Source organism: Lynx rufus, unplaced genomic scaffold (genome assembly GCF_022079265.1).
Source record: "Lynx rufus isolate CCGP_SWC_20201006 ecotype Redwood Valley unplaced genomic scaffold, mLynRuf1.p SCAF_11, whole genome shotgun sequence".
NCBI lineage: Eukaryota > Metazoa > Chordata > Mammalia > Carnivora > Felidae > Lynx > Lynx rufus.
In genome coordinates, this window is record NW_025814825.1 from 54,881,477 (window position 1) to 54,909,429 (window position 27,953).

Consider the following 27,953-nt stretch of genomic DNA (forward strand, 5'->3'; position numbering starts at 1 on the left):
AACCCGCGTGCTCCGTTTGACTCTTTGGATTTCACTCTTCGGTAAAATCGGTACGTAGCCCTTCGGCCTGAAATCATACCTGTAAACCGCGTCTTCCAGCCACCCATTTCCGTGGGGATTCTGTTTGTATACCAGCCCTCCTGTCCACTGGGGGGCCACGACCCAGTAAAAGAGCCCAACGCTTTTGCCGTTGACTCCTCACTGAGTGCAGATTCTAATTCCGTGCCAGAAAGCACAGACGCGTTTTTGTAGTAGCCACAGCCTCACGCACAAGTATGAGGCCACAGTCTGTGTGACCGCCAGCTTCCTCTTCCCTCCTTACCGTCAATTCCCTTTTCCCTGGTTCCCTCCCCCAAATTTTCGTCTTTATTATATTACTTATATGCTTGTGCGTGTCCTTAGATCCTCTTTGGAAAAAGAAATCAGTATAAATGAACAAAACACATTAAATGAATAAATAACCTTAAGGTTCCTAACTGGCAATTATTTATACTACGGCATCTAACAAACAGGGGACTAAAAATGATATACAGGCTGACTGAAGTGCCCTTCGTATAAGCCAGCGTCGGGGCTATAGCAGAAAAGTACCAGAAACAAATTTATTCAAACACATACCTATAGATCTAATAGTGTCCTACTGCTTTATATATAATTTAGCTTCTGTTAAAAGTTACCATTTGCTTTCCTCTAAAGCTATGAAAATTGTTATGCACTGACCTGCGGGAGAGTTGGTGAAGTTTAGATTTCCGATTTATTCTGTATGTTTTTACTGAGCACGCTGAGAAGCTTCCCTTTTGAGGAGTACCCACGGGGAAACTTAAGGGCCTTATGGTAAAGCCAAGGGCTTACGCTCAAAGCAACGACTGAAAATTGGCTCAGGGGCGGGCTCTCTCAGCGCACACGGGGCGGCGGTGGGAGAACCATGTCGCGATCTGTGGTTGCTCCTGCCTGTCCCGGTGCTCAGCAACACGTGATGGGGTAGGAGAACCTGGCAGGAAAATTCATTTTAAAGGCAGGCAGCACATGACTGGCGTTCGACACAGCCTTCGCACATAGCCACACGCACCTGAAATACGGGGAATCACCAGTCTGCCCTGGACCATAACACAAATTATAATTAAATGAATGGAACCAGAGCAAAAATATGCAAACTAAGTCAGTAACTAAATTAAATGAACCAAAGAGGTCATTTATTACCTCAACCGGGTCAGTGCTTTCATTTGCACACAGGCACACAGCCTGTCCACCTTTTCCTAACTTGAAGCCCAGGGCCGCCAATGGAGAGGAGCATTCGAATTTCTTCATGTAACGAACACTGCTTCTACTTACATTTTCTCTCTCTCTCCCTACATACATGTCACTGTATCGTAGACATAAAACACGCGCTATACACGCTATAGAAGTTATTATTTATAAAAGAGGTCAAAGAGACTAGTCCTACGTCCATTGTGAATGAATGGGGTTGGGGAATGTTAGCGCCAGGAAGAAACTTCCAAACCGATCCAATCCTTTCAACGAGGGCTGCTTGAGGATCATTCTAAGCTCCCGGATGGTGATGGACGGTGTCCCGTCTCCACAACTTACTGCCACATACGCTGAAGTTGTTCCGGGACAGAAGTCATTAAACACACATGGGAAAATCATCCAGGGTTCTGTGACACAGACCATCATTTACCTGACGTACAATCTAAAGATGGTCTAGAAAGAGAGCGGATGATCGTGTTTGCCTGTCCTACTCCATTTTTCCAACAAACATGTTATTGTGTGTTAACAAAGAGGCCGAGGAAAGAGGAATTCCTGGTGAGTAGCCCGAGCCACGTCACCCATCCTTCTCACTCGGGCAAAACAAGGCTGGCCGGGTACAGCCCTGCGGGGTCCTGCCAGTCAGTGTTTCCACGGGACCGCCCAGCTGCTGAGACCACGGTGCCGAGGACTTTGAGACCAGCCCAGGCACAAGAGGGTGTTAGAATTTTAACTACATTCTTCTTCTTTGGGGAAAGAAGGGAGACACCTTCTTTAATAGCAAGAGCACAAAGTACGTCTATCCCTTTGCCTCACGCGGGCAATAAAAACGCACCAGTACTAGTCCAAAACTCTGTAGCAGGTGAGGCATAGTTCCTGTTCCAAAACAGAAGAAGAAATCATTTTTTAGAGAAAACAAAACTTTAAAGATGGCAGTCCCTTCCAACTTTAAAATGGTATAAAGATCATCTATTAATTTGCGGGTGTGTGCAAATGGCTAAGAATGACCTTGAAGACACAAACCCCAGTCTTCCTGTGTCCTCCTGTCCTGGACTAACAGCTTGTTGACAACGGCACCCCAGCAGGGACGAACCTCCTCACAACTGATGCGAAAGGGGCAATACTGGAGGCAGAACAAGAGGAGTTAAATCCTACATCAAACTCCTCGAGATCAAATTAACTTTCAACGCTTTGTGATCGCGATGAAGGAAAGAAAGTGGCTCAGACAAGACAAGAACATTTGCAAAGCCCGGTTGCTAATCGATGTCTGGCCCGGGGAGCGCATCTCACCAAACAGGTACCCTCCTACCCTGGAAATGAGGGGGGTTGCGTAAGTGCGTCACCCCCTTGATGTGTGTGATGACTAGGGAATGACAAGTGTACGTGTCTTTATGTTCCTAAATGTGTGTAAAACACATGCCGGCAGCCTCATGACAGACACAGGAAGGAGAGCACGAAGAAGCACGGAGCAAAATTCCTCAAAGAAACCATTTTGCGGACGATTAAAAATCGCTGAAGTCATCCAACGCGTCTGCAATTTTCTTGCTCAAGAATGACAAGTTTGGGGACGTAACCCCAAAATCTCAATAACCACAACTGACCTTTAATGGGAAACTGTCAGTGCTTTTTAATAAGTGTGGTGAGGAGACTTCAAATCACAGCATAACAGAACTTGTGTTAAGTGTTAACGCAGTTTGTAGTCAGTGGATCATACAGAATAGTATTCGGTTAGGAACGTTATAGCCGAAAAACATTACATTTTAATTCCCCGTGAGTAAACCAATAAGTAACTGGAAAATCATCACTGGAAGAACATGGAAACAGTCAAGCATAACAAACCTACAGAAGGAGAATTATCTCCAAATTTAGGAAGTACATTTATTTACCTGCCTACCCACCTCTTCAAGCCTATGCTTAGCACACGTGCAAAAATAAAATACAACTACTGCAATTATTACTATCATTTTCTTCTGCCCTTAGGTGAGAAACACCTGACAGCTACATGCTGAGCCGCGCTAACAAAACTAAACCTTTCACGTTCTTTAATAGTAAAATTACCATTACTGAATCATTGTCATAAAAAATGCATTCAAGTACCTTACCACTTATTTTAAATAAACACCAATTTTGAAACAATCAACTTTGAAAAGCTGTATAAGTTTTTTTTTTTTTAAAAATCCCTGATTACATTTCTATTTATTCACCGTGGTAGACTGAAACATTGTATTTTTAGAGACTAACTACCACTTAATTTCTTTAAAAAAACACACACACACATACAACAAACCTGCATAATGTGGAACAGCAGTGAAGGAGGAAAAAATGTGCTTGTCACTTATCTTGACTGTACATAAGAATCGCGATAAACCACGGCACTGGTGCCACGTTCGTACTTGAGAAAACAGTTAACTCCTAGCACGGAGCACACTGTTTACCAAGATAATACTCTATTAAGTCCAAGGCTGGGACTTTCCCCTCCATTCTTCATTCAGGCCACCAGAGCATTCCCACCGACGTCCTTGGGAGGCTCTGAGCACGGTGAAAATACACACGGATTTTCCGTTCCATAGCTGACAGTGTGTGCAAGGAGCACGGACTATGGGAGTACTGGCTTGGCACCTGCAGCTCCTGAATTTTATGCTTTACCTCGGGATAGGCTAGAAAGTGATCTGTACGCCACGTGCCTAACAATTTCCACGCTACTGCAGTTTCTCTAGCAAAAGAAGATCAGCCCCCAAACAGAAGCTTCTTTGGGGACTTTTTAAATCCTCTTCAGTTGGTCAGTTCTGTTTCTCCATTTATCCATAGAGCCGCTAACTTTCAGTATTACGTTTGTTCAGTGGTTTGCACGTTAGCTAAAAAGACAAACGCCTGAATTTTTTGTAACCTTCTAGAAGAAGTCACACTTAATACACTAATTTGAAAAACAAAAACGAAACAGCTTATCCCTATACAGAAAAATAAAACCTACACAGATGTGTATTTTGCTAAACAACTTACTTATGTTTATAGGTAAATTACTTACAAAAGTGACACCAGAATAGAACCTGTACCGTGAGTCCAGTGACAAGAACAGAATATCGGCAGCCCCCCTTGCCAATACGCCAGAACTGATCACTACTCGGCGAAGAGGGCTGGTACACGAGTCGGCTTTCGCATCAGCAGTGAGAGCTGTCTGTGTCTCTTGTTTTTTCCATGCTGTCTTCTTTGTATTCTGGTTTCATTTTGCCTTCGTCATCCTTGCGTGGAGTTGAATCTTTTTCGGTGAGCTGGTCTTTGGTTTGGGGTTCGTGTGTGGAAACAGGATCTAAAACTACAACAGGTCCAGCTTGTTGCTCTTTGCCAAAGCACTGGCTCCTGCATCCGGTGTTACTGGGAGGCCTAGGGGAAGAACATTTACACAAAACAAAACAAAACAAAACAAAACAAAAAAGCAGAGAGAGAGAAAATATTTGGCTTCCATATTCCTGGATTCAGACCAACCAACCAAAAAAAAAAAAAAAAAACCCAAATGCTCTAAGTCTAATTAGCATGCACAAAGTGGTCTTTGAGGTGCCAGCCATTAAAAGAAAAAGGAGCTATTAGATGACATATTAGGAGCAGGAGGCCAGGAGAAAGGCGGCGGAAAAAGTCAGAGCAATTAACTACGGAAGTGTTAAAAAGCCAAATTCACCTACCTGCTTAATTACACACTCTTCTCAAGAAGTGCAAAGCTCTTGGGTGCCTGGCGCAGGCCGTCCCACTGCGCCTAGACTCCTGTCCCACCTTCTCTTAGCCAGAAGGAGCCAGTGACACCCCCCCCCCCCAACCCATCCTGTCCCTGGGAACAACTAGCTGCAGATCAGCTCTGAGGAGACCACCCCGCTGAGCGAAGGAAGCCAACCCCATCCCGGATGGGCAGCTGAGAGACGTGCCTGCCGCTGCCATTAGTGACCAGAAGAAATCTGGCAAGACCTGGGGAGGGGCGAGGGAGGAACAAGGGCCGATGGAAGAATCCAGAGAATAAGCTAAAATGCTAAGTGACCATCAACTTTTTCCCTAAAGGAGAACCCTGTTTCTGGCGAAATTTCTTAATGAATTTCAGAGGTGGCTTCTTTCCCCACAGAAGCTTCCTCTCTTCCCTTCTATTCTAAAGCACGAAGCTACTGCTTCTCAAGCTGTGTGAGTGACAATCTCCTTGTGAAAACAGGGACGTCTTCTGTGTCTTTTCCTGCCACGTGTCAGGAAGGCGGGACAGGGGCTCTTCAGACTTCACTGGCCTTCGTGGCAAAGGCTACGAAGCGAAGCTCGAACCAGCACACCCCTGTCCCGCCTCTGCTGAGTCCACTGCTCGGCCAGCCCTTCACGGGAGTTGGTGCCGCTACGACTCCCTGAGCCCCGGAGCCATCCAGACACTCCCTCACCCCCTACGACTCCTCGCCGGTGGAACTCACCACAGTCACGATGCAATGAGTGCTGTGTAATGCGTCTGTCTCTTCAAGTAAGAGGGAGGCGTGCACGAAACAGGGACCCTCGGCTTTGTTCACCTCCACCCGGCACCTAGCGTGGGCCCACGGGCGGCATGAATAAACGAGTGAATACTAACGAGATGTGAGGGGCTCAGAAGCCCACGCTCTGGCGTGGCCAGGTCTGGAGGCCTCTCTCACGCAAGAAAGCATCAGAACAAACGCCTGACTACTGAGAAAAGGCAGCCTGTCTGCTCCGGCCACAGGTACCACGACCTGAAACCCGACGACCGCGGTCTTCCCGCCTTCTGCCTAGTACTGTGAAATCTGTCCTGATGCTTGAAAACCGCTCCGTCTGGCCTTTCGGTTACACTGCATGACTTGGCCACCATCGACAGTGACTAACACATGACTCGGTCTTCTGTGCCAGTGGCGAGCGCACAGAGATGACCGGGAGACAGAGGAAAGCCACGCCGCGGTGAGGACAGATCCCTTTGTTTTGGCCTCAGTTTGACAACACCTTGTCATCAGAAAATGCCAGGACACCTTCCATCAACCTGGACCACAGATCCGCCTCTTAGGACATCTGCTGTGCTTCGGGAATCAACAGGGGATACGGTTCCCCCAGCAGTACTCGGTTTGACCTTCTCTGACCCAGACAACGCCTGAAAGACTGTGTGCACTAGGGCACGGTCACGGGAGTGGAACCACTGCGAGAGACCTACGAGATTCACGACTGGAATGAGGCTTCAGGCAAGGGAGAGAGCGAGGCTGTCTGGGTAAGTCTGTGGCCTCTGCGTCCGACGCTGGACCTGAATGAAGTCAGCGGTCCTGGCAGCTGAAAAGGAACATGGGTGAAAATTGACGAGAGACTGAGGACAAACCGCCGCTCTGTCTCTTTCGCAGTCTCCAAACCCCACGACGTAGACGACCTGCAGGAACCACACATGGACCTGGTCCAAAAGTTGGAAAAGCTGGAGGAGGAGCTGGGGGCCGCTGGGAAAACCGTGGGCCAAATGCCACCACGTGCTAACTAGGGGACACTGCGCATGGACCGTCACGGCGTCTGCCCTCCGCGGACCTTCAGAGCCTTCAAAACAGAAATGACACCGGTGTCACTTCTGCCTTCTAAAGCTCACGCGAATTTGTCCTGTGGCCCACGCTAACCTGGAAACAAACGGGCACGGGAATCCTAGGAAATGAAGCTCCAGCCTGGCTCGGCTGTTATGGCCCAGAAGCCACAACAGTCCGCAGGCCGGTCACCGGTCTGGCTCTGCCATGTTGGGTCTGAGCCCACTGCTACGTGAGCCAGCCGGTCTGCTCGAGGCATGAAGCTTCGCCTCCTCCTAAGTCAGCAGCTTCCGTCAACCCGTACTGACCTTCGGCACTTTCGGAGAACTACCGTGGATGTTTTCACGCCCGTGTGTGTCTGCAGGTGAAGGGGTGACGAACACACCCTAAAGAAAGCTTCTCGCATCGGCTGGAGGTGAAAACTTCCAGGAAATGCTCTCAGGCTTCCACAAGAGCAACGAGGGGATGTCACCTGAATCGAAAACTCAGAAACCTTGTGTGGTCGGGATGAAATTGGCCCGGAATTGTCTTAGTGCCTCAACTACAGATTGATTCATTATTAAGTCACCCGTAGGCTACAGCGAGAGAACTCCGTTGGTTATCACCGTGGGCAGTTTCTCTGAATGTACGCACTGAGAGTCAGAGTAACTGATTTCTCAACGGATAATGACCACTGACTGGGAATCCCAATGGGTTCGGGCCAAAAGGGGCTACGGCAGGCAATCATCGAGTCCAAATGGTCCTTTAACAGATGAGAACAATGAGTTTTGGAGGAGAGAACCTGGCCTACAATCACATGGTTCATCAACGGCAGAGGCAGTGCAAGAATCAGGAGCTCTCTCCTTTCCTGCTTCTTCCACGGCGCCATGCCGCTTACCAAAGGTGTCTTCTCTCAGAAACTGGACAATAATGCCACAGGCTAATTTTGGCATGTTTACTGATTTCTTTCTCTCTGAATCCCTGTTTTCAGATGCCTCTTTCCGAGTCCATCCCTTCAAACTATCCTTTGCCTCCTTTCCCTTTGTGACTGGTACCTCCTCCGGGTTTGACACATTAGGTCTATTCCAGGTTCCCATGGGGCGCTTCCCAGGACCCCTTCTGGAACAAGGGACCTTCTGCAGCCTCATTGTGACTCCATCCCCATCATGGGAAGGGCCAGAGTGTCATCAGTGACCGTGCCAAGAAACCAGGCTCTTGCTCTAGGCAGCCACAATGGCAAGTTCTAGCAAGTCAAAGCTCCTCCCCTAAGATAGGGGCATCTGGGTGGCTCAGTCAGTTAAGCCTCTGACTCTTGATTTGGGTTCAGGTCATGATCTCACGGTCATGAGATCAAGCTCCACGTGGAGCTCTGTGTTGGGCATGGAACCTGCTTGGGGTTCTCTGTCTCTCTCTGTCCCTCTCACAGGCACATGCACACACACTCGCGCACTCTCTCAGAATAAGTAAATAAACGTAAAAAAAAAAAAAAAGCTTCTCCCCTAAGGGAAAGACTCAAGGGCTCAAAGGCAACAATCCGATAGGAATTGCAGTATACTATTATTCTGCTCACTTTGTCTGCTTTAATTCTTCACCCAAGGGCAAGGACCACAAAAAAGGAAGTAAAACTAAGTACTCATGAAAAGTATGGCAGCCTTTCTCCTGTATGCTACAAAATCGCCAAATGTAAAACTTCCATTTTATGGGTGCTCTAAAGTAAGACTAAAATCCTGTGGTGTTCAGGCTGAAAGGCATCACTGACGTGAACTAGTCCAACCTTTTCATTTGTTCGACGAGGACACCAAAGAATAGTGCGTTAAGTGATTTGTTCAAGGGCGCGTAACTTGTTACTAGCAGACACAGGATTAAAATCCTAGAATCTGGATTTCCTGGCCCAGTATTCTTTTTCTTACCGCGACATACTGGTAGTCATTTATGATCCATTCAAAATATTTTCACGGGTCATTTTAGATGGTTTGCTCAAGAGCTATTTCAAGACAAAAAGAAAAACTGAAAAGCAAAATAAAAGCTCAGAGACAATGTAGCAATCTGTGCCGCTCCACGGAGCCGATGCCGGAGTGCACACAGCTCGGGTGCCCTTTTAGAAAGCAGCTACTGTTCCCCAGCTACAAGAGAGCCAGAATGTGGGGCCCGGGCATGTGGGGGCCACTTGCTAGTCAGAGGAAAAGACCTGACTCCAAACCACACTGGTACCACAAAAACCTGAACGACTGTAAACAGCGTTGCCAAAACTGAACTTTCATAAAGGGACTCGGTGATTTCTCAGACTGTGTTACAAGAGACAAAGGAACAGCATTCTAATTTTCAAAAAGCACATCATTGTTTGCATTCAATGAAATTCCTTTCAAAAATCAACTTTCCACGTTCCAATTATATTCAACAACATTCTAGCTAACATTTCGGCTGCAATTCAAATTAACTAATGCCCCAAAGAGCCCTAATAGATGTGGTTCTGAGCTCAATTGAATACAATCAAAGCTCACGAAATGAAGGGGGAAATGCTTATTTCATGCAAATTCTGCATATCACTCAAGCTTAATTTTACTGATAATATAAAGGTGGGACATTTTGAACATTACAGTGAATGAAACTTTTAAGCGGTGAGAGTTATTTTATAAAATGCTACCTCTGAAAAGCTGATTGCCAAACAGTATAAAAATGGTTGGAGGCATAAATGCCAAGTTCATTTCTATTTCACTTCGGAGGTAACTATCTTTCAAATCGCAACAGCTGGACTATTTAACACAATCTGGTGAATCAAAGTCTAGTTCTTCTCTGGTCTCCCGGTGGGACGTCTGCATTAGTCCGTGGCAGCCGTCCAAAAAATGACGCACAGCCGGACGGTCTGAACGCTGCTGCGTTTACAATGAAAATGAATAAAGCTGCAATCGTATTTACCACCTCCAAGGACAGAAGACGGAAAGATTTAAATTTGTCTTTATAAAGTAGTTTCCTGGGAAAACTCCAAAGAAGAAGTCTGCTTTCTATTTTCCCGTGTGTAAAAATAAGAAGTCTCACTTTGTTTCCGGAGCCCTTTATACAGTTACTACAACAGTGAGCGGGAGCGGCTTTACAGGAGAGGTGGTTTTTAGTGTTTCTCTCAGATACCCTATTTGTTGGGGGATTTTAACACGCTTGTCCCAAATCTCCCCAAACGGTTTCAAACAGAAGGTGAGACTGTCTGTCATTAGTACCAGTTTGAACACTTTCAACTGTAATGAAGGTAGAACAAAGCTGAATTCTTCCAGCTTTGTGTACTTTTCGAAACTCCATTTAGGCTCAAAGAATAGTTTTTCGATTTGGGTCGCCTGCTACCTGATGCAAAAGTAGATATAATTTTAAATTCTGAAAACAAAATTGATAAACAACGAAACAGCACCTTGGGTTTGAAAAGCTGACATCAGCTTCTGGATTGCTGATTTGCCCTAACCATCAACCAGAATTCCTTCTTACAGCAGAAGTAACAATGGCTGGCTGGGCAAAGACGTCCTTGTCCACACTGAGCCGTATTTTCTTCAGTGGAGTAAAGGCAGCACAGGCATATGGGGGCTCGGGTTCCATCCCAGACCGTGGGGCGCGCTACGAAGTCCTGGCCCGCTTCTTTTAATCCTAACGTGGGCTGGACCGTGGACATTCACAGATCCCGAAATGCCCTGGGCCATTCTCACCAGCAAAATCAACACTGAGAAAGCATGAACCCAACATTGATTTCAGCTCAGGCAAAGATCCTGAAATGCGTGTGCTACTCTTTTGGGCTACTTTTTGAGCTTTTCGTAATTTTCCACAACTTTAAGTCACCATGAAAAATCCATTTTTGATCCCCGCTATTAACAGGGAATGTTATTTAAAAGAAGTATCTTATTTAAGGAACATAAAGTCTTCTATAAAATTCACCATATATACCACTGGCTCCTCAAAAAAGCCAGCCTGCATAAAATGCTTGCATTTTTCTAGGGGTGCAGAACAATATTTTTAATTTTTCAAATACTTTTCCTTAAATTTACCAAGTTATATACCTTGAACTCTCTTTTAAGATGGGAAGTCACAGTGCTACTTTTCATAGTTCTGTGACAAGGTATATTTCAAAGGAAATGTGTTTATCAGGTTTTAGAAGTTAAGTCAATGTATTCTTAGGTCTGAAATTGCATTTAACTTTTATTTGGCTACTTCTATTTGAAGAAATCAAATACCACCCCCCCCCACACTGCCATCCATAAATAAAAGGAAACACAAAGGCTGCAGAGACTACTGAAAGATACTTAAAAAAAAAAACTGCAAAGCACCAAAGGCAATTTGGTTCTCTATGCAGAAATGATACATTTTATGCAAAGTCTCTTAAAATCACAGGTGTTTGCAACTGGAGGCAAATGTTAGGAGGCAATTAATTCTCTGGGAGAACTGAGAAGGGCTCAGGGGCATTTTAAGAGTCATGCTGAGATTTACTGGACAGAATTTTAACGCTAGATGTATTACAGCCTGAACGATTAACCTGGAAGAAGTTGTTGTCTGTAGGGCAAGTCAGAGCACTTGTAAGACAATGCTGACAGGCGGCCCTCTGGGCCGGTCCACAGGGCAACTCCTTGGGGCGGGGGGTGGGGAGGAAAAGAAGACAAGAACGCCAAGTGACGGGATCTCCAACTTCCAGAACATCCAGTTGTTCTGCTAATTTTGTTGTTGAGACTTAATTATCCATGTACGGGCACACAAGGAGGACCTTTGTAGTCGTGCCTTGCCGAGCAGAGCCACTTCCTGCGGTGTGAGTACACAATTCGACGGCACTAAGATTACAGTTGAGGGCACAGCAAATCCTTTCATTGTGTAAGCGCATCGGATGAAGCAGTAACTTCCAGGCAGTTCATTCTGCTGGCCAGTGGCGTCTGCTCAGAAGCGAATGCTTACTAAGTACGGAGAAGGGGCCCCCATTCTTCTCCCCACCCCACCGGCGCGCGCACACATACGCACGTACGCACACGCACACGCACACGCACACAAAAGAAGAGAAAGGAGGAGAGGAGGCAATGATGGCGAAGGGTGAAGGGACAGGCAGGAAACCCACCCTTTTCCACCACAGGGTCTGGAAGAACTTCTCTATTTTCCATTTGCACAAAATGTTGACCCAAGCCTCTCTCAAGGAATAGTTATGTGACCTGCCGAATGAATTTCCAGCTGAGATCAATATTTGAGACAAGAGCTTTATGCAAGGTTCCCTAAAAGGAAGAATCTCAATTTCTATTTGGTAACAGATTTCAGAAGCTCAGATTTTCCAGCTCCAATCCAAAAGGGCAGCGTCTTTCAACTTCATTTTTCTACATTAGTTTTACACTGGAAATAATGACATAAAACTGAAGAGACCAGTTAGAGGTCAAATGATGATAAAATCAATTTTACTTTTAATGTAAAACCTGAAAGGCAATTAGATTTTTTTTTCTTTCATGGAAATGTTTGATCGCACTAACCAAGAGACATCTAAAATTTTATCTTTTATCATCTACCCTTTTGCTATTTAGTTAATGGCTCAAACAAGATGAACTCTTACAAAAATAAATCTGTGTGGGGACAAAAGACACATGTATTTAGAGACACTGCAGATCTAGAAATTAAATGCAAATTACAATAAAAATGGTTTCATTGGCAACGGACATTTTTCTGCTGAAATTGAACTCCGGTCACCGCCTCACGGGTTTTTGTTTTTGAAATTCGTGTAGGGCACAGCGTGGCCTGTTTTGACCTCCCAAACAAAAAAGCCAAGCTAGCGGCCTTGTCTGGTGGTTGGAAAGTAGAAGAGCTTGATAAAGCTTGGACTTCTGGGGGGAGATTGGGGTTTGAAAAGAAGCATGATGAGTGAGAGAAGCTTTAACTGCAAGAGTCTCTGGGGATTGTGGTTCTCACAGGATCTTTGAGAATGAGGGCCGAGAGATGAAGACCCAGCTATGAAATCGCCGCGAAGCACACCAATCACAATGGAACCTGAGTTCACTTTCACATGGGTTCTCCCCTTTGAAACAAGGTTTTGTAGAAGTAACTACATGAGATGAGAACGCACCTTTGAGGTTGACCGCCTTGTTTGGTTGGAACTGTCAGGACATTCACCTTCCTGAAAGTGATTAATAGGAAAAGTGAACACGGATGAATAAGAGCTCAGTACAGATGAGCAGGACCACCAGTAGACGAGACTCTCCAGAGGCAGAGAGGAACAAGATGGCAAGAACACAAGAGCTCATGTTGGGCCTCTGCCTGGCTGTGATGCAAAACTCTTTTCTAAGCTCTGCCCAGCTCTTTGTCCCTACTGAAGGCCCACTTGTCCTGCCTCTCTTTACAAGACAGATGTCCTAAAAACACGATGTCCAATGGACACTTCAGCACAAACTCAAAGGAGCTAACCAGTTACTGACCAAAGATGGAGGTGTCTCAAAAAGGTACAGCATAAACTGAATTAAATTTATTTTGGGCTATAGAATGTATGTTTTTCAAACAACTGGATTCATAGTGATTCATCTTTGTATTACCATATTATCATTTAGTAAAACACCTTTCTAAACCAATGATTAGAGTCAGATTACTTTCAAGATTTCTGACTCCCTGGGAATAAACTATTCTTCAAAAAGTCTGAAAATGTCAAAAAATAATTTTTAAAAAAGTATAAATGAAACTGATGCCAAAAACTAAAGCAGCTTGGGCTGGTTTTGTGATATGGTACTTTGCAAAATTTGTGAAGCTTGCCTCTTTACTGGACATTTGACACAAAAAACATTAAAAGGATTTCTTTTTAACTACTCTTTAAGTCTCTGTGCTTATTCGGCTTGGCTCCCTTTTCAGAATTATTTTACTGGCTAACACTTTCTTCCCCTGGGAAGAGGTACTCTAATTGATTAGGTTAGCCTTAGGAAGGGGTCGGGAAAGAGACGAACTACCTAGGAGTGTGTCGGGTCAAAGTGGCAGGATGTGAGTGTCACCGGGTCAATGGGGTGATTTAACTGCAGAATCACTGCTTCCGATAGAACACAATCTTATAGTCATTTTCTTCCCTCCATTCTTCAAGCTCATCATACACTCAACACAGTAGGCTATAGTTCAAAAGCACGGGCTCTGGAGTTGGATACGAAACAGGTTCAAATGAAATCTGACCCGACTCTTGATTAGGAACAGAATTTGGGGCTAAGTGTTTGCCTCAACGAGCCTCAGTTTTGTCATCTGTAAAATGGAGATAGGTCCAATCTGTACATTCGGAAGAATTAAAAAAACACATGGAAGTATATGGCTTAATAGTCAGTGAAATACAGTAATCACAGCAAAACCTCACGGAAGCAAAATTCCAAAGTCCAGAACCTCCAAAGTGGAACTGGGGGCCATGACCCATTGCCTCATCTGTAATCAACATATATATCCTGCCTGTAGCAATTAAAGTACTTCTCCTCTTGGACAGATATTATTGTAATGTGAATATATGTATTAACATATAATACATGTTATGAAAAATAACAAATAGTAACTAAAAAAAAAGAGAAAAAAATATACAATGGAATGTTGTAGCCTTTTACCCCCAAAATGTTTTCCCAACTTACCTCACCTGCATCAAGAGCATTAGACTCCTGGTTTCTTTGATAATGGAGCTAACGTGTTTCAGGGCCTTCACACAGGATTAAAATGGAAGATGACTTCACCCATATCCAGGTACGCTGTGTCACATTACAAATGTATACCTGTGCAGGGTGCCTGGGGAGGGCTCAGTCGGTTAAGCTCAGGTCTGACTTTGGCTCGGGTCATGATCTCACAGTCCGTGAGTTCGAGCCCCGCGTCGGGCTCTGTGCTGACAGCTCGGAGCCTGGAGTCTGCTTTGGATTCTGTGTCTCCCTCTCTCTCTGTTCCTCCCCTGCTCATGCTCTGTCTCTCTCTGTCTCTCAAAAATGAATAAGCATTTAAAAAAATTAAAAATATATATACGTATATATACATCTGCAATTGTGGCAAACTGATGACTATTTCAAAAAGTGAATCCAGCTTCAAAAGCCAGAGTCATTTCGAAACAGACACTGACCATACAATGGAGATTAAAATAGTCCTTGCCCACGTGAAATGCTAGCACTAATTCTCTTTTAGGACCAGCTATCCAATTTATCTCCTGTGTGATCATGTATCTCTAACCCAGGCAGGTCTGAAAGCATCTGGAACAACAGCCATTGGGTTCAAGTGAGTATGCTGATCCCCAAGAGTACTTCTCTGAAGGATAACTATCATTTAGATTTGGATTTGTAAATTCTGGTAAGGTAGTTTAAAAATTATTTTACAATCCTGGGTTTGTAGGTTTTACCATAAATCTATACTGAGGGACACGTTGCAGGCAGAAAATACATGCTTCCCTCTTGTTCCTTATCTTAACTGTGAACATCTTTGCTAAGCAACCACATTTGTGAGGACTTAGGAAAGCTAGAGCTTTTGGGGAGCTCTGGAGAGGGCCTAATCTACTTGTCTCAATCTTAGATGAGAAAACACACAACAAAAAGAAAACAAAACAGGCTGCGTGACCTTCCCAAGGAAACCTGGCCCAGTCAATAATGCAGGTGTCCAGTGTCTAAGCTCTGAACTCAACTCTGGCCCGTGATTCTGCAGCAATGGTCCAACATTACAATTTTAACGTAAGAAAAGAATTCACGGAGATATTTTTCATATATCGTGCAAGTCACATGACAACCCTACAAGGTGGGTGTTGTTACCCTCACTCTACACATGCGGAAACAGGATCACAGGCTCAATATCTTGTCTAAGGTCCTAAAGACCACAAATGGCAAACCCAGTCGAGCTCCAGTTCCGGCAGTGAACTGACGCTCCTTGCCACCCGGTGCACACATGGAAAGGCACAGGCTTAGAAAACCGATCGCACCGCGTTTCCCTGCTACACCCCTCCCCAGTCTCGAGGCTTCTCCAGGCGAAAATACAAACCATCCTCATCTTTCTGACCCTGTGAAACACTCAGCCTCTTCCCGGGTATTGTAGCTGCCTGGAAGTAATAAAACAGTTATCTTTGAAAAAAATCTATAATTTGGAATTTTCCCTATCTTATATTGACCATCCCACCCATAGATCAGCTTGAATCAATGAGTCTTACTATACATTTAACATGGTCAGATTACTCTGTCAAAAGAAAAGAGCATGAAAGCAAAAATCAGGTTTGTTGGCTGGTTGCGTATTTATGTATGTATGCATTCCTTATTTATTTATTTTGCTTGGCCCCTCTTTACCCCTCATAGCATAAAGGGAGATTATTATTATTATTCCTGCCTGAATTAGAAGTAATCAGAATTGGGGTGCCTGGGTGGCTCAGTCGGTTAAGCATCTGACTTCAGCTCAGGTCATGATCTCACCATTCGTGGGTTCAAGCCCCGCTTTGGGCTCTGTGCTGACAGCTCAGAACCTGGAACCTGCTTCAGATTCTGTGTCCCCCTCTCTCTCTGCTCCTTCCCCACTTGCACTCTCTCTCTCTCTCTCTCTCTCAAAAATAAACATTAAAAAAAAATTTTTTAAAGAATCAGAATTAATGAAATTCAAATTTGCTATTAGATTCAAGATATTATTACCAGATAGTATATACTTATTAGAAATAATTAACAGGACAGGACACAAATATTTCTAAAGCTATTATTAAAATAGAAATAATCAGGCTTCTCTAAGTCTTGATTATCTTTTCCTTTCTTTTTCTTCTTTTTCTTAAAAATAATAAAAAACCCTTGCTCTGCTTAGGCTGGTGACAAGAATGTTAATTTTAATTAATCCTTGCAATTAAGTATTAAAGCTATCCCTTGCCATCCCATAAGGCCCTAGGAAATAAATCCATATATTTCTGGCACTATAATTTACCGGACTGGAGTTACTCAATTATTTGGAATACACATATATGTTGATTTTAGGAATTTATTGAAAGAAAAAAAAAAACTTTCCAGGAATAGCTTGGTGTTACAATTTTCTGATCAACTGAGGGTCTTACACAGAAAACACCTTTGTTTCTATTCTTTTAAAACCCTTCTTAGTAGGTTTTCAATCCTTCCTGTCCACCTTAGGCCACAGAAGTGAGCATAGCTGAATCTTTCTTTTATAACTGGGTATGCTGCTGTCTCTGATAACTTGATCTTATGTAGGTACAAAGATGCAGAAGTTCTACAAAATTGAGCTGACTGGAAATGACCCCTGAGCATTTAAAAAAAATGTTAAAAAAGACAAGAAGTCAACCACAGAGAAACAAAAATCTCTAATACTTAGCCTGTGTGTTTGTGGGGCTGCTGAGTAAGAGGGGGATTGCTGGTTAAGTGAGTATCCTAAATAATTGATATTCTGCTGTTCTAGTAATACTAAAAATGGACTCATTTGTTCATTTGTCCAACAAGTATATACAGAATTTCCAGAATTCTCCCAGGTGTTTGAGATATACCAGTGGACAGACCAAACAAACAAACAAACAAAAACCAAAAAAACAAAACCAAAAAACTCCTACCCTCATGGAGCTGACATTCTAGCAGGGGAAGAATGGAGTATGGTGAGGGGAATCAGAGTTTAGAGGAACAGGAGGTACAGTTTTGAACGGGGTGGTCAGGGTAGGCCTTATTGAAAAGATGACATTAGGGCAAAGAAATGATGGAGATGAGACAGTATGGCAGGTAGCCATGGGGGCAGGACATATAAGGCAGAGGGGACAGCAAAAGCAAAGGGCTGGGGGAAGAGATACCCGGCCAGAGAGGTCAAAGGAGAGGGAGGGCGGGGGGGGGGGGGGTCAGGGTAGTAGGGACTGGGTGTGTGTGTAGGGGTGAGAGCGAGAGAAAGAGAAAACGTATGTATTAGAGGATAGTGTGATTGTTTTCCTCCCTTGACCTTGATTCCCCGTCAAGAGTAGAAAAAGCCATTAGGCTGAAACACCACGGTAGTTTGGCCACAGATCAAAATAAAAATTATTTAGAGTAGAGACAGTTTTGGATTTCACTTTTGGATTGCTGATCCGATTTTCAAGTGCTTTGACAACGTGCGTCTATGAGATGAGACAATGTGGTTGCCTCTACCTTATGGTTGGGATAACAGAGCAAACTTATTAGTCGAAGCCAGACAGAAAATAACCCTTCTCATTCCTGGCAGCCAGACCAGTTTCCGGGAATCCTGATAGATCACATGAGCTTTTGCTTTTAAAGCTTACACGCAACTGCATTAAGTTAAACTTCTTTCGCTCATTTAAAAAAACAAACAAACAAACCTAGGTTTAAACATAAATGAAGTATGCCTGTCTGCGAAGTGAATAATTACCATGTACATGCGCAAAATCGTCAGATTCATTTGGATAGCCTAATTATACTTAAGACACAGATTTTTCAGAAAGGCGCTCTTCCTTGTTAAATGACTGTCAATATGAAAATACATGGCATTGGTTATTTCAGCTGAAGAATGTCAAGAACTGAATAATCAAGCATTAGGTTACAAAGTTTAAAAGTTAATACAGCCGCACAGAGTATTTGTATTAGTGCTTTAAGTAGCTAAATTAAATTGAAATGTGTCTCTTAAGCAGTCATTGAACAAGCAAGATGAGAAATAAATTGAGCTTCACTTAGGCCTTTATAGCATCTAACAACTGTGTCTGTCAACACACGGATCCTTTTCACTGTCAATTCAACACACATTTTGCAGACCTTGGGCCTGCAATTATTTCATTTCCTTTCTTGGAAATGTAATTTCCACTTACTTTTGGAGAATAAAAGACAGACAAAAGGAGGAAGGAGTTGCAGTATTTTCTGATTAAGATTATCTGTATAAAATGGTAAAGGGAAAAAAAAATCTATACGTGCACGCTGAAGCACATCTCAGCAACTAACCTGTCTCGGCCAAATTGCTTTTGTGTCTGGGTATTGGTTCAAATGCAGCCAGACTGTTGATGTCAAATTAGGTGTTGAACAAATTTAATAGGAAAGATGAAGAATGAATATAGATCATCTTTTTGTTGGAATAGTTCAAATGACCCCACTCAAAAGAAAGGAAACACATGACCGCAGGAGAAAGTGTGCTTTTAATTAAACACAATGAAATGAGATAAAACTGTAAATCGGCAAAGAAGTCCATTCATTCCAAAAGGGGGGGGGGGGGAGTTAATCGTGCCCGGCGAGAGCAACACAAGAGTGGAAGAAAATACCAGTTGGCAAAAATAGACCTAAATTGAATTTCCACTTCGTTTGTCCAGGCTTCACCTTTTACACCAGGACAGGTACAGCTACAGAAAAGGGTTCTTTCTCTCCTGATGGAACAGGAAATCCGAGGTTTCAATTAACCATGATTACAATATTCGGCTGACCTGATCTGTCTCACCTCTTCCTTTTCTTCAAGTGGCAAACCAGCTGACCGTCTGGCAAGAGAACTACAGCAAAACTAGAGGAATTCCGAGAAGAGCTTGCCTTTGCTGTAAGACAAACCGCCCCTCCACGGGATCCGTCCGCAGCACATTGAACAGCAGGATTTACTCTTTGGCAGGGTGCCACTTTCAGAGCAAGTCTGCAGAGATCACTCTTTACATAGGATCTCTTCACTCTCGAGAGGGAACCATATTTAAGGCACACCGTTGACTGAGGACCAGAAAATAAGGTTCTAAAAATGTCCCCTTCAAAGTACACGTGAAGAGGATATCTACTACCTCCTGGAAGATCTAGCATCTTCCTTGACGGCTCAGAAATCATTAAGAGGGATGATCCGAGCATTTAATCCTGGAAGAATGATTAAGCTCCTTGTGACACCGAATAATTCGTCAATTCTCTGTGCAGAAGAAGAACCGGGTTGCCAAACGTTAGTTGAGGGGAAGGGATTCTCTCGACACGTATCTGCTCTGGATCAGAATAAGACCTCTGAGCTAGGAGCCTAGAATCACAAGTTGGCTCATCAAATGGAGGAAGGAGAGTAGTTACTGGCTAACTCAACCCAAATCTCTCTGAAGGGGAATAAAGCAAAGTAACACACAGTTAAGTCATCACAGATTCTTCTACACACTTACTTAGTAAAGAGCATCATTACTTACTGAAATGTGACCTTGGAACTTGTACATCCTTCCAATTTACACGAGCCTTCACCTGGCTCAGGTGTTGGGGGGGACGGACTGTTGAATTCTGCCTCCAGAGTTTTCTTGTTCAAGGCTGTTTTTGTTACACTGGATACAGAACCCAACACTGGCATGGATTTGGACTCTGAGGTGGCTAATATCCCGGTTGGACCTTAAAACCAAACACATACCTCAAGTTTAATAATTCTGTGCAATGCTTATTAATATGGCACTGAAAAACAGATTAGCCGAAAATCCCTCAGGAAGCGAGAGGCCAAGTTTTGTTTAAAATTTCGAGAGCATGCCGCAAAATGTTCCTATTAGGAATTTGCTCTGCTTTCGTGGTACTACTGCTTTTCAGGGCACCAGGACCACGCTGAGAAATTATGTCCAGGCCTTTAGGAAAGCACAAAACCCCAGGCCAGGGTTCCCTCACTGACCAGAGTCCTTATTAATACCGGAATTGTGAAAACTCTTTTCTTCTCAGAGCATGGCTTTCTGACAGCCCTACTTGAACCATTTGGCCTCTCAAGAGTTAATTCTTCCCCAAACTCAGCTCTGCGTTTCAAACAGCAAATGGAACAATGTCAAAGGCTCTTTTTAAAAGGCTCATGGAGGCTTCTTAAGCATTAAACGGCTTTTATGAACATTTTTCATTTTAATGTGATTGAGAAGTAAGTGGATTTATTTCCTGTTAAAATACAGACACAGGATTCTAAAAATTAGGTGGCAAAGAGGTTGGCTGTTTACCTCTCGGATTCTTCTGCTCTTTGGGACAGGATTAAATGACTACAACAGTGCTTGTTCCTGAAATTATTGGCGTACCAATCCAAAACCCCCGGGCACCGGAGCAAAGTTCTCTCATTATCTGTTTTCTACTCTCAGTTAGAAAGATACTATCCTAGCCAGCTTTTCTCAAGGCAAGATTCTAATATGTCTTTCTTGAAACCTCAGAAGAAATCTTTGTAAGACAAGAAGATTTATGTAATAAGTCACAAATGTACAGATAAAATTAGAACTTCTAAAAATTAAGCTAGAGGACAACCTGCAAGGTGTCACTGAAAAGAGGGCAAAACTTGGGAGGGGTCTCATCTTCCCGAAGCCATGTCGGATCATCTCCTAAAAGGGTAAGTGCTAGCAGGGACCATCCAAAACGCTAGTTGGTTTCTGGTCATTAATATTAGGCTCCGGAATTTCATGCTCACATTTACATACGAATGAGTCGCAGGTATTCCAACAGTATAAACCATCAACTCCAAAAATGAAGTTCTGATTTGAAAAAAACCCCTAAAGAGTGGCTGCGAGACTGTTCCGCCATCCCGTTGCTGTACCTCTGATGGCCTCGCTCCTTGTGGGAGACACAGACCCCCTCTGGTCTAAGGGAAAGCCTCAGTTCCCAAAGCACTGGGTGTCTGTCTTCCTCATTTATTTCCACGATACCATCTGGGCAGACAAGCTTGTCACGTTACTGAATATCCTGATTCAAGCTGTGACAAGCCTGCAGGTGCATGGGGATGTGCAAGTGAGGACAGAAGAGTGGGAAGATCAAGAAAGATCCCCAAAATAAAAATACGAAGGTGAATTCGAGATTGGCTTCTGAGCCGCTCTGTTCTGCCCTTGGGTAGTTGCTGACTACAACGCTAGACAGCTTTAAACAATCCGTCCTCGTAGGAAAGCAAGATCTGCTTCTGAATACCCCGATGCCTGCTGCTGCTTCTGCAAGTGAAGCCAGCTACAAACGATGGAGCGTGGGTGAGCTGGGCCACAGCTCCTGTTTTTTCTTACATATGGAAAAGAAATAAAGAAAAATACAGAATGTTTAACATTATTATTACGGCATCCTGTTTAAGCTGCCCAATGTTTTCCAAGAGGCACTTGCTGCCCTTTGAGATGTCAGCTTGGCAGGCCACGAGTCTTCAAAGTATCAGTTCGGTCTGATAAAAGAAACTCTAAAGAAAAAGGGGCGTCACTGGTCCCTGAGGGAGAGACCAACTATCCTGGGGTCTGAGGTCTGCAAAGCTCTGGCCGCCCCTGCCGCTCCCATGATGCTTCCTCTCTCCACTCTGGGACCTCACATTAGCTTTCCCATAAGCCTTTGTGTACAGAAGGAAAGCTTCTCAAAAGATTCACACGTACCTGAAGCCATAAACCTATCAAATTCATCTCTGTAATGTGCTCCCACCATGCAGCACGCAGCAAACAGCTGTGCTAAGTTTAGCTTCTCGTTCCCTCTCTACAATCCCCTCCCGGATTTTCACTTTGTCATTCCACGACCCTTATACAGAGATGTATTTGGTAAATACCTCTTCCAATTTGATGCTAGAAAAACATCGGCACCATTTAAAAAAGAAAAAGGATGAGTTCTTTTCTAGGTGATAGAGCTTGGAGGTTTGTTTCCTCTTCCCACTGGCGCTTTTGTTTTTGCTTTGGCTACTAGGGAGCTCAAAAGAAAATTTCTGCTCATTTACAAGTCTCTCTCCTCGATAGGATTCCTCTCCACTCTGCCAATTAGAGTTCTTGTTTTTCTATCCAAATACTGATGATTCCATTGACTATATGCCTTACTACAACATTCCTCAAATGATACATTGAATATTTATATATTCATGGAATAAAATAAGTAAAATGAAAGATTCTCACACGCCTATACAATGTGTTCCTACCTTTCTTTGTCCAGTCTTTGAAATATTCAAATTCCCATAGTGACTAAAATGAAAATGTTTGTCTCTCCCATTGAAAACTAACTTTGAAATAGTGCTGCACATTTGACTAGTTCGTGAGTGAAGTAGGAATGCTTCCATGAGAACAAAATACAAAATGTAAATAACTGAAAACAAAAATTGGATCCACAAAGTCCTAAAAAATCATGATGGCTATTTGGAATACTTCAAGGATGAAATGTCAGAAGAAGTGATTGTCAGAAAAATGAATAACGATTCATGGTGGAGGCTGGTAAATGCTTATAAAGCAATTCTAAGAAAAAAAAATCTCTTACAGCATCCTTTAATTTTCCTGAGAGGGGGTTGTTCTGGGGGCGGGGGGGGGGGGGGAGCGGGGAGAGAATTCTTGCAGGATATTAACAGCAGAATTTCCAGACCAAACTAAAAACTGAACGGCTGAATTTTTTTTTAAGAGGAAAACAGATCTAATCTTTTTATAAGAAAGGTTTGGCTGGTATTTTATGCTGCTTCCAGTTCAAGGAACAAATTTACTAAATTGTTTGAGTAAAATCCCTACGTGGAAACTAGACCTTGATTATCAAAAACCCCAATCCTTCCTGTTCTAGCAACTTAAACTTGGTGAACATGACTCAGTGCAGATTTAAACTGCCACAATGGACCAAATAGAGTTGACTGAATGGAGTCTAAAAGGTTCAGCCCATTAGCCACGGTGGCTGGTTAATGCTACTTTGGGGTAGTTTTTCAAAGCCAGCCTCCTGGCCACAAGGGAAAAACCTCATACAGGTTTCTGCTAATTCCCGTGACCAAGCTGATGGAAAAAACCGGAAGACACACACAGTTAGCCTTGAGGTCTCGCAAGTGCATACCGTGACGCAAACGCAGCCTGTGAGCTCCAGGCTCGCTCAGATGGTCGTTTCTAGTTGGTGACAGAGCCGAAATGCGTCGTCCACCCGGTTCGCGGGCAGAGACAGCAAACAGAACGGATCTGAAGGCTAAAAATGATGCTTGTGCATTTGTAACTGATGCGTCGTGACCACCCTTATTACTGACTATCCTGTGCTGTCACTGGGCCACGCGAGCTACTCGGCACTCCTCGTGTACTGACTGACGAATTTGATGCTTAGAATAACACTATGGGGTGGCGCTTTTATTACCCTCATTTCACAGATGAGGAAACCGAGGCACAGAGAAGTTGAGCAATTTACCGGCCATCCGCTCGCCAACAGCAGAGCGGGGACTCCTTCCCGCTACACTGTTGCCAAAGCCTATCCTGAATATCTTCATACCGGGGTATCTTGCGTGAAGCACGCCCCATCTCTAAAACCCTGATTACCTACAAACAGACAATGTACACACACACCAAAAAGCAAAAACACACCAGTTCTTATGGGATATCCATAAGTACCTTTGCCCATCCGATACTTCTCACTCACATTAAAAACAAATTTAATAATTATAAAAAGAGCATTTCATGTTACAAAGAGGCTTAAAGGAGAATGTTTCCGAGAGGAAGGGTAGAGCTGCGGAGAATTCAAACCAGCTTACTACTGCTATCTGCTTCTGCTGTCACCTTTCTGCGACGCAAAATCCTCTCTAACTCAGTCTCACTGTTTTCAGTGGCAAGGGATTTTAAGCTTCTTGAACTAGTGGATTTGTTAAGTGTCCCCTAAAGTGAAAAAACAAAAACAAAAACAAAAACAAAAAGGTTAATGGCTTCATAACAATATACAGAAGAATACAAAAATCAAACCAGCAAAACATTACCAGAAATTGAATGGAATTAGGAAACGGAATGAATTTGTTGTATACACGTATATTCTTTTTCTCGTGTGTGTATCTTCGACGACACACGGTGTTGGATCGTTTAAGAAGATGCTACTGAGGATGTAAGATGTCAGCTTTCACATCAAAAGAACAGGACGAGATGGGCTAACTAGGAAACTCGGCGGGGGGAGGTGCCCGCACATCGATGAGGAAGAGGCGGGTATGTGTTGATCCGTCGTGTGGAGAGAGAAGCACATAGTGAACTCACCTGAGAAGGTTTTCTTGATACAGCAGCCACGAGCTACTGAACCCGAATCCTTGCGGCCCTGAAAAAGTGTGGCTGAGTCTTCAGAATGACCCTGGCTCCACAAGTGGTGGCAATGGTGTCGTGGCCGCCAGAGGAGGCACGTGGTGCTCTCCCGTGGCCTAGAGCCAAAGAACTGCCCTGAGACACCTTGACTTCATTGTGAAAGAGGAGAGGTTATAAGGACACAGGGAAGCGAGGAAGGGCCCGGCATCGCCATCCCACATTCCTAACAGAGGAGGCAGCGGAGATGTCACTCAGGGCCCAGAAGACGCCGAAGGAGACAAGAGATGCCGCGAAGCTGTGTGCCTGCTGAAATTGGTTCTGACTTCCAAGGCAGCAGAGAAAGACCCAGGAGGTGGTTCCCTGCCCCGGCTCCTCTGGGAAGCGTGCTACGGAGGGAGGACTATGGCTTTCTATGTCCCGTTCCCAGTCACGTGTTTGCACAGAGCACTGGGTGACATAATTCACACCTCGTGTGTAAGGATTCAGCACCGCACCCTTACCGGGGGCCCGTTTCCTTTTGTAAGAAATGCCCTTCCTTAGCTGGGCCACATGCTTGGCGGGAAAAAAAAGCCAGGAGGATCCATAATCTTTGTATCGGAACAGATCGGAACCTCAGGTCTGGCATAGCTCGCCAGGGCCGGTGGCAGCTTTTGCCCACCAAGGCCACCAACGGGGCTGGCCTTTGTCACCTCAGCCTTCATTCTGCCCCTGCCCCCTTCCAACTTCCTGAAGGATTCTAAGAATTCTACTGGCTAAAAACGGTTAACTCATGTTTCTTCTTTGGCCTATAAAACAAAAAAAGTAGCTTGTAAAATTAGGTAGGTACAAATCTCACATGACACAGGTTATTATGCTTTGTTTAGAAAGGTTTCTCCCCTAACTGGGTAAAGGCATTGAAAAGCAGCCTGATGGGGCTGGGGGGGAGTGACTTACAAGATGAGGAGATGTTACTCTTTCGCTATCAGCTGCCCAGCTAAGAGTAATGTGTAAAATATACATGTAAAATAAGGCTTACATTGTAATCAAGCATATGATACCTCCCCCCTCCCCAAGAAGTATCTGCTTTTCCTTTATTGCAAAAATTCACCTATAAATATACTCAAAGGAAAATCATGTTACATGGAACCCTGTAATAGCTTATTTTATAATTTAAAAAATTAGATGATGTGGTTTGTTTATTTCACAGTTAACAATGCAGAACCGCACCTACTCACGGAAGAGTTAAATAGTAAAATAGGATCAATACCGACAAGGTAAAGAAAATAGAACAAAAGGCAACTAAGATAAATTTGAAAAAAAAAAAAACATATTAGAAAAACTATTCCCAAATCATGCATTTACAAGTTTTAAAAACTTACCAGCTGTACATTTGTAAATAGATTATTTGAAAAATATAGGGCCATTAGTACTAAAATAACTCATGAAACTGTTACATCATTTGAATGTCAAGAACAGTCTTTAATTTTCCCAGAGGCTGGAGTTAATTCAAGAAAAAGATATGTGTCGGGGCACCTGGGTGGCTCAGTTGGTTAAGCATCCGACTTCAGCCCAGGTCATGATCTCACAGTCCATGAGTTCGAGCCCCACATCGGGCTCTGTGCCGACAGCTTGGAGCCTAGAGCCTGCTTCAGATTCTGTGTCTCCCTCTCTCTCTGCCCCTCCCCTGCTCATGCTGGCTCTGTCTCAAAAATAAATAAAAACATTAAAAAAAAATTTAAAAAAAAAAGAAAAAGAAAAAGATATGTGACTGTGTACATATATGCACACATACACCTTGCAAGGATATCTTTTAAGGAAGAATTTCTCTCACAATATTCTCTCTTTTTTATTTGGATAACAGCATTAATCCCCCAAATTCTGTGGTGAGCTACCCTCTCATCACACCTGATACTGAAAGGTTCTGTTTTCCAAGTTCTAATCTTTGAATCTCAAAACGTTTTTCTCCATCCACTGACTGATGTGACTGACTCAGCTAGTATGGGAGTGAACTTGAAATATGCAGACACTTGGGGAGAAAAGAAAGATGTCTACATGATTCTCAACTGGAATGACCAAGGAGCTTAGCTAATAAAGTACCAAGATTGTCTAAATTATCTATTTATGTTATCATCATAAACTCTGAGAATCAGAAATTAACTTAGAAACCATATGGTACACAGAATTCCTTCCACTTTACAGAAAAGAGAATTCAAACTCAGTGAGCCTTGGGGTTTGGGCCAGGCCCCACAGTAAGTCAGTGATAGGGCTGGACTTGAACGCAGGTCTTCTGATTCCCAAGCCAGCGTTCAATCCTAGTCCCCATGTTGGTCAAACGTTCATGACACTGACTTATCTAAGTGTTGGTTGGCAAAATCTACTATCCAATAATTCCTGGGTACCCTGAAAAACTGAAAAGTGCCTGGGAAAAACCTGAAAGAGAATTTCTTAGAAGTTGTTTTTGTTTAGGGGCACCTGGGTGGCTCAGCTGTTTGAGTGTCCGACTCTTGATTTTGGCTCAGGTCATGATCTCACGGTTTGTGAGTTCAAGCCCCACGTCGGGCTCTGAGCTGGCAGTGCAGAGCTTGCTTGGGATTCTCTGTCTCCCTCTCTTTCTGCCCCTCCCCTGCTTGCTTTCTCTCTCTCAAAAGTCAATAAACATTAAAAAAGTTGTTTTTGTTTGATTTAGAGACAACTGAACTTGAAAGAGACTTTTAGATCAATCTGTATGGATTTATTCTTCAGACATCGCTGTGTCCACTGAGAGTGACATTCACATGACTGGGGTGACTTGACAGGCTTCCAAAACCTCTAAAAAACCTTGTGTGACTAGGAGAAGTAAATCATAGATTTTTCTTTTTAATCTACAACTTTTAAAAGTTCAGTGTCAACGGGCTTGGAGAAATAAGTTCAGTCCACACTGAGACTGTAGCAATTGACTTGGGAAGCGTCCACATGCAAACAGAGTGAGATTTTTCCAAATGCCAAACCAGACATGTGTTTCCTACTCATGTGCTTTCAGCAAAAGGCCAAATCTCTTAAGGACATTTAAGGACATCTCTTATGATGTCCCTCCAACTCAGGTTACATCTGATTTCAGCAAAAACACCAGTTTATTCCTGGCTTCTGTTCTACAGAACTGAACATGGCGTTCCTTGGTTTCTTGGTCTCTCGTAACAGGTACTGGCTCTCACTGCAGTGCCAGTGGGCACGCTTTCCATGCTCTTTCCACGTTTGCTTCTCACGTGCCACAACCATGAGGCAGGGTCATGTGTGCTGCTGGGTCTGTGCTGCTGGGTACTCTGATAACCCCAATAGCCTACGCACCAGCAAGAAGCACCAGTAAAGCCCCACCTGAAGGGGGCTTGCTTTCTCTCTCTCTGACAAGAAGTTGTAAGCTTTCTCAGCCCCAAGTG

At 43.8% G+C, this 27,953-nt stretch overlaps 1 protein-coding gene across 4 annotated transcripts in view; it reads right to left on the reverse strand.

Moving 5' to 3' along the window:
* Window positions 1-2,844: 2,844 nt before the first annotated feature.
* The window catches only part of SHTN1 (shootin 1), a 100,667-nt gene continuing 75,558 nt past the window's right edge, over window positions 2,845-27,953 (reverse strand). Inside the window, exons 15-18 of one of the 4 annotated variants that reach the window (XM_047073495.1) lie at window positions 24,033-24,153; window positions 19,786-19,978; window positions 12,799-12,849; window positions 2,845-4,623 (exon numbers count right to left, since the gene is read on the reverse strand). In XM_047073495.1, the coding sequence (XP_046929451.1) occupies window positions 4,401-4,623; window positions 12,799-12,849; window positions 19,786-19,978; window positions 24,033-24,153 (588 nt within the window). In that variant the 3' untranslated portion in view covers window positions 2,845-4,400. Of the gene's footprint in view, window positions 4,624-12,798; window positions 12,850-19,785; window positions 19,979-24,032; window positions 24,154-27,953 lie in introns of those variants that run through there. The other 3 variants (XM_047073497.1, XM_047073499.1, XM_047073498.1) reach the window with 3 other exon arrangements.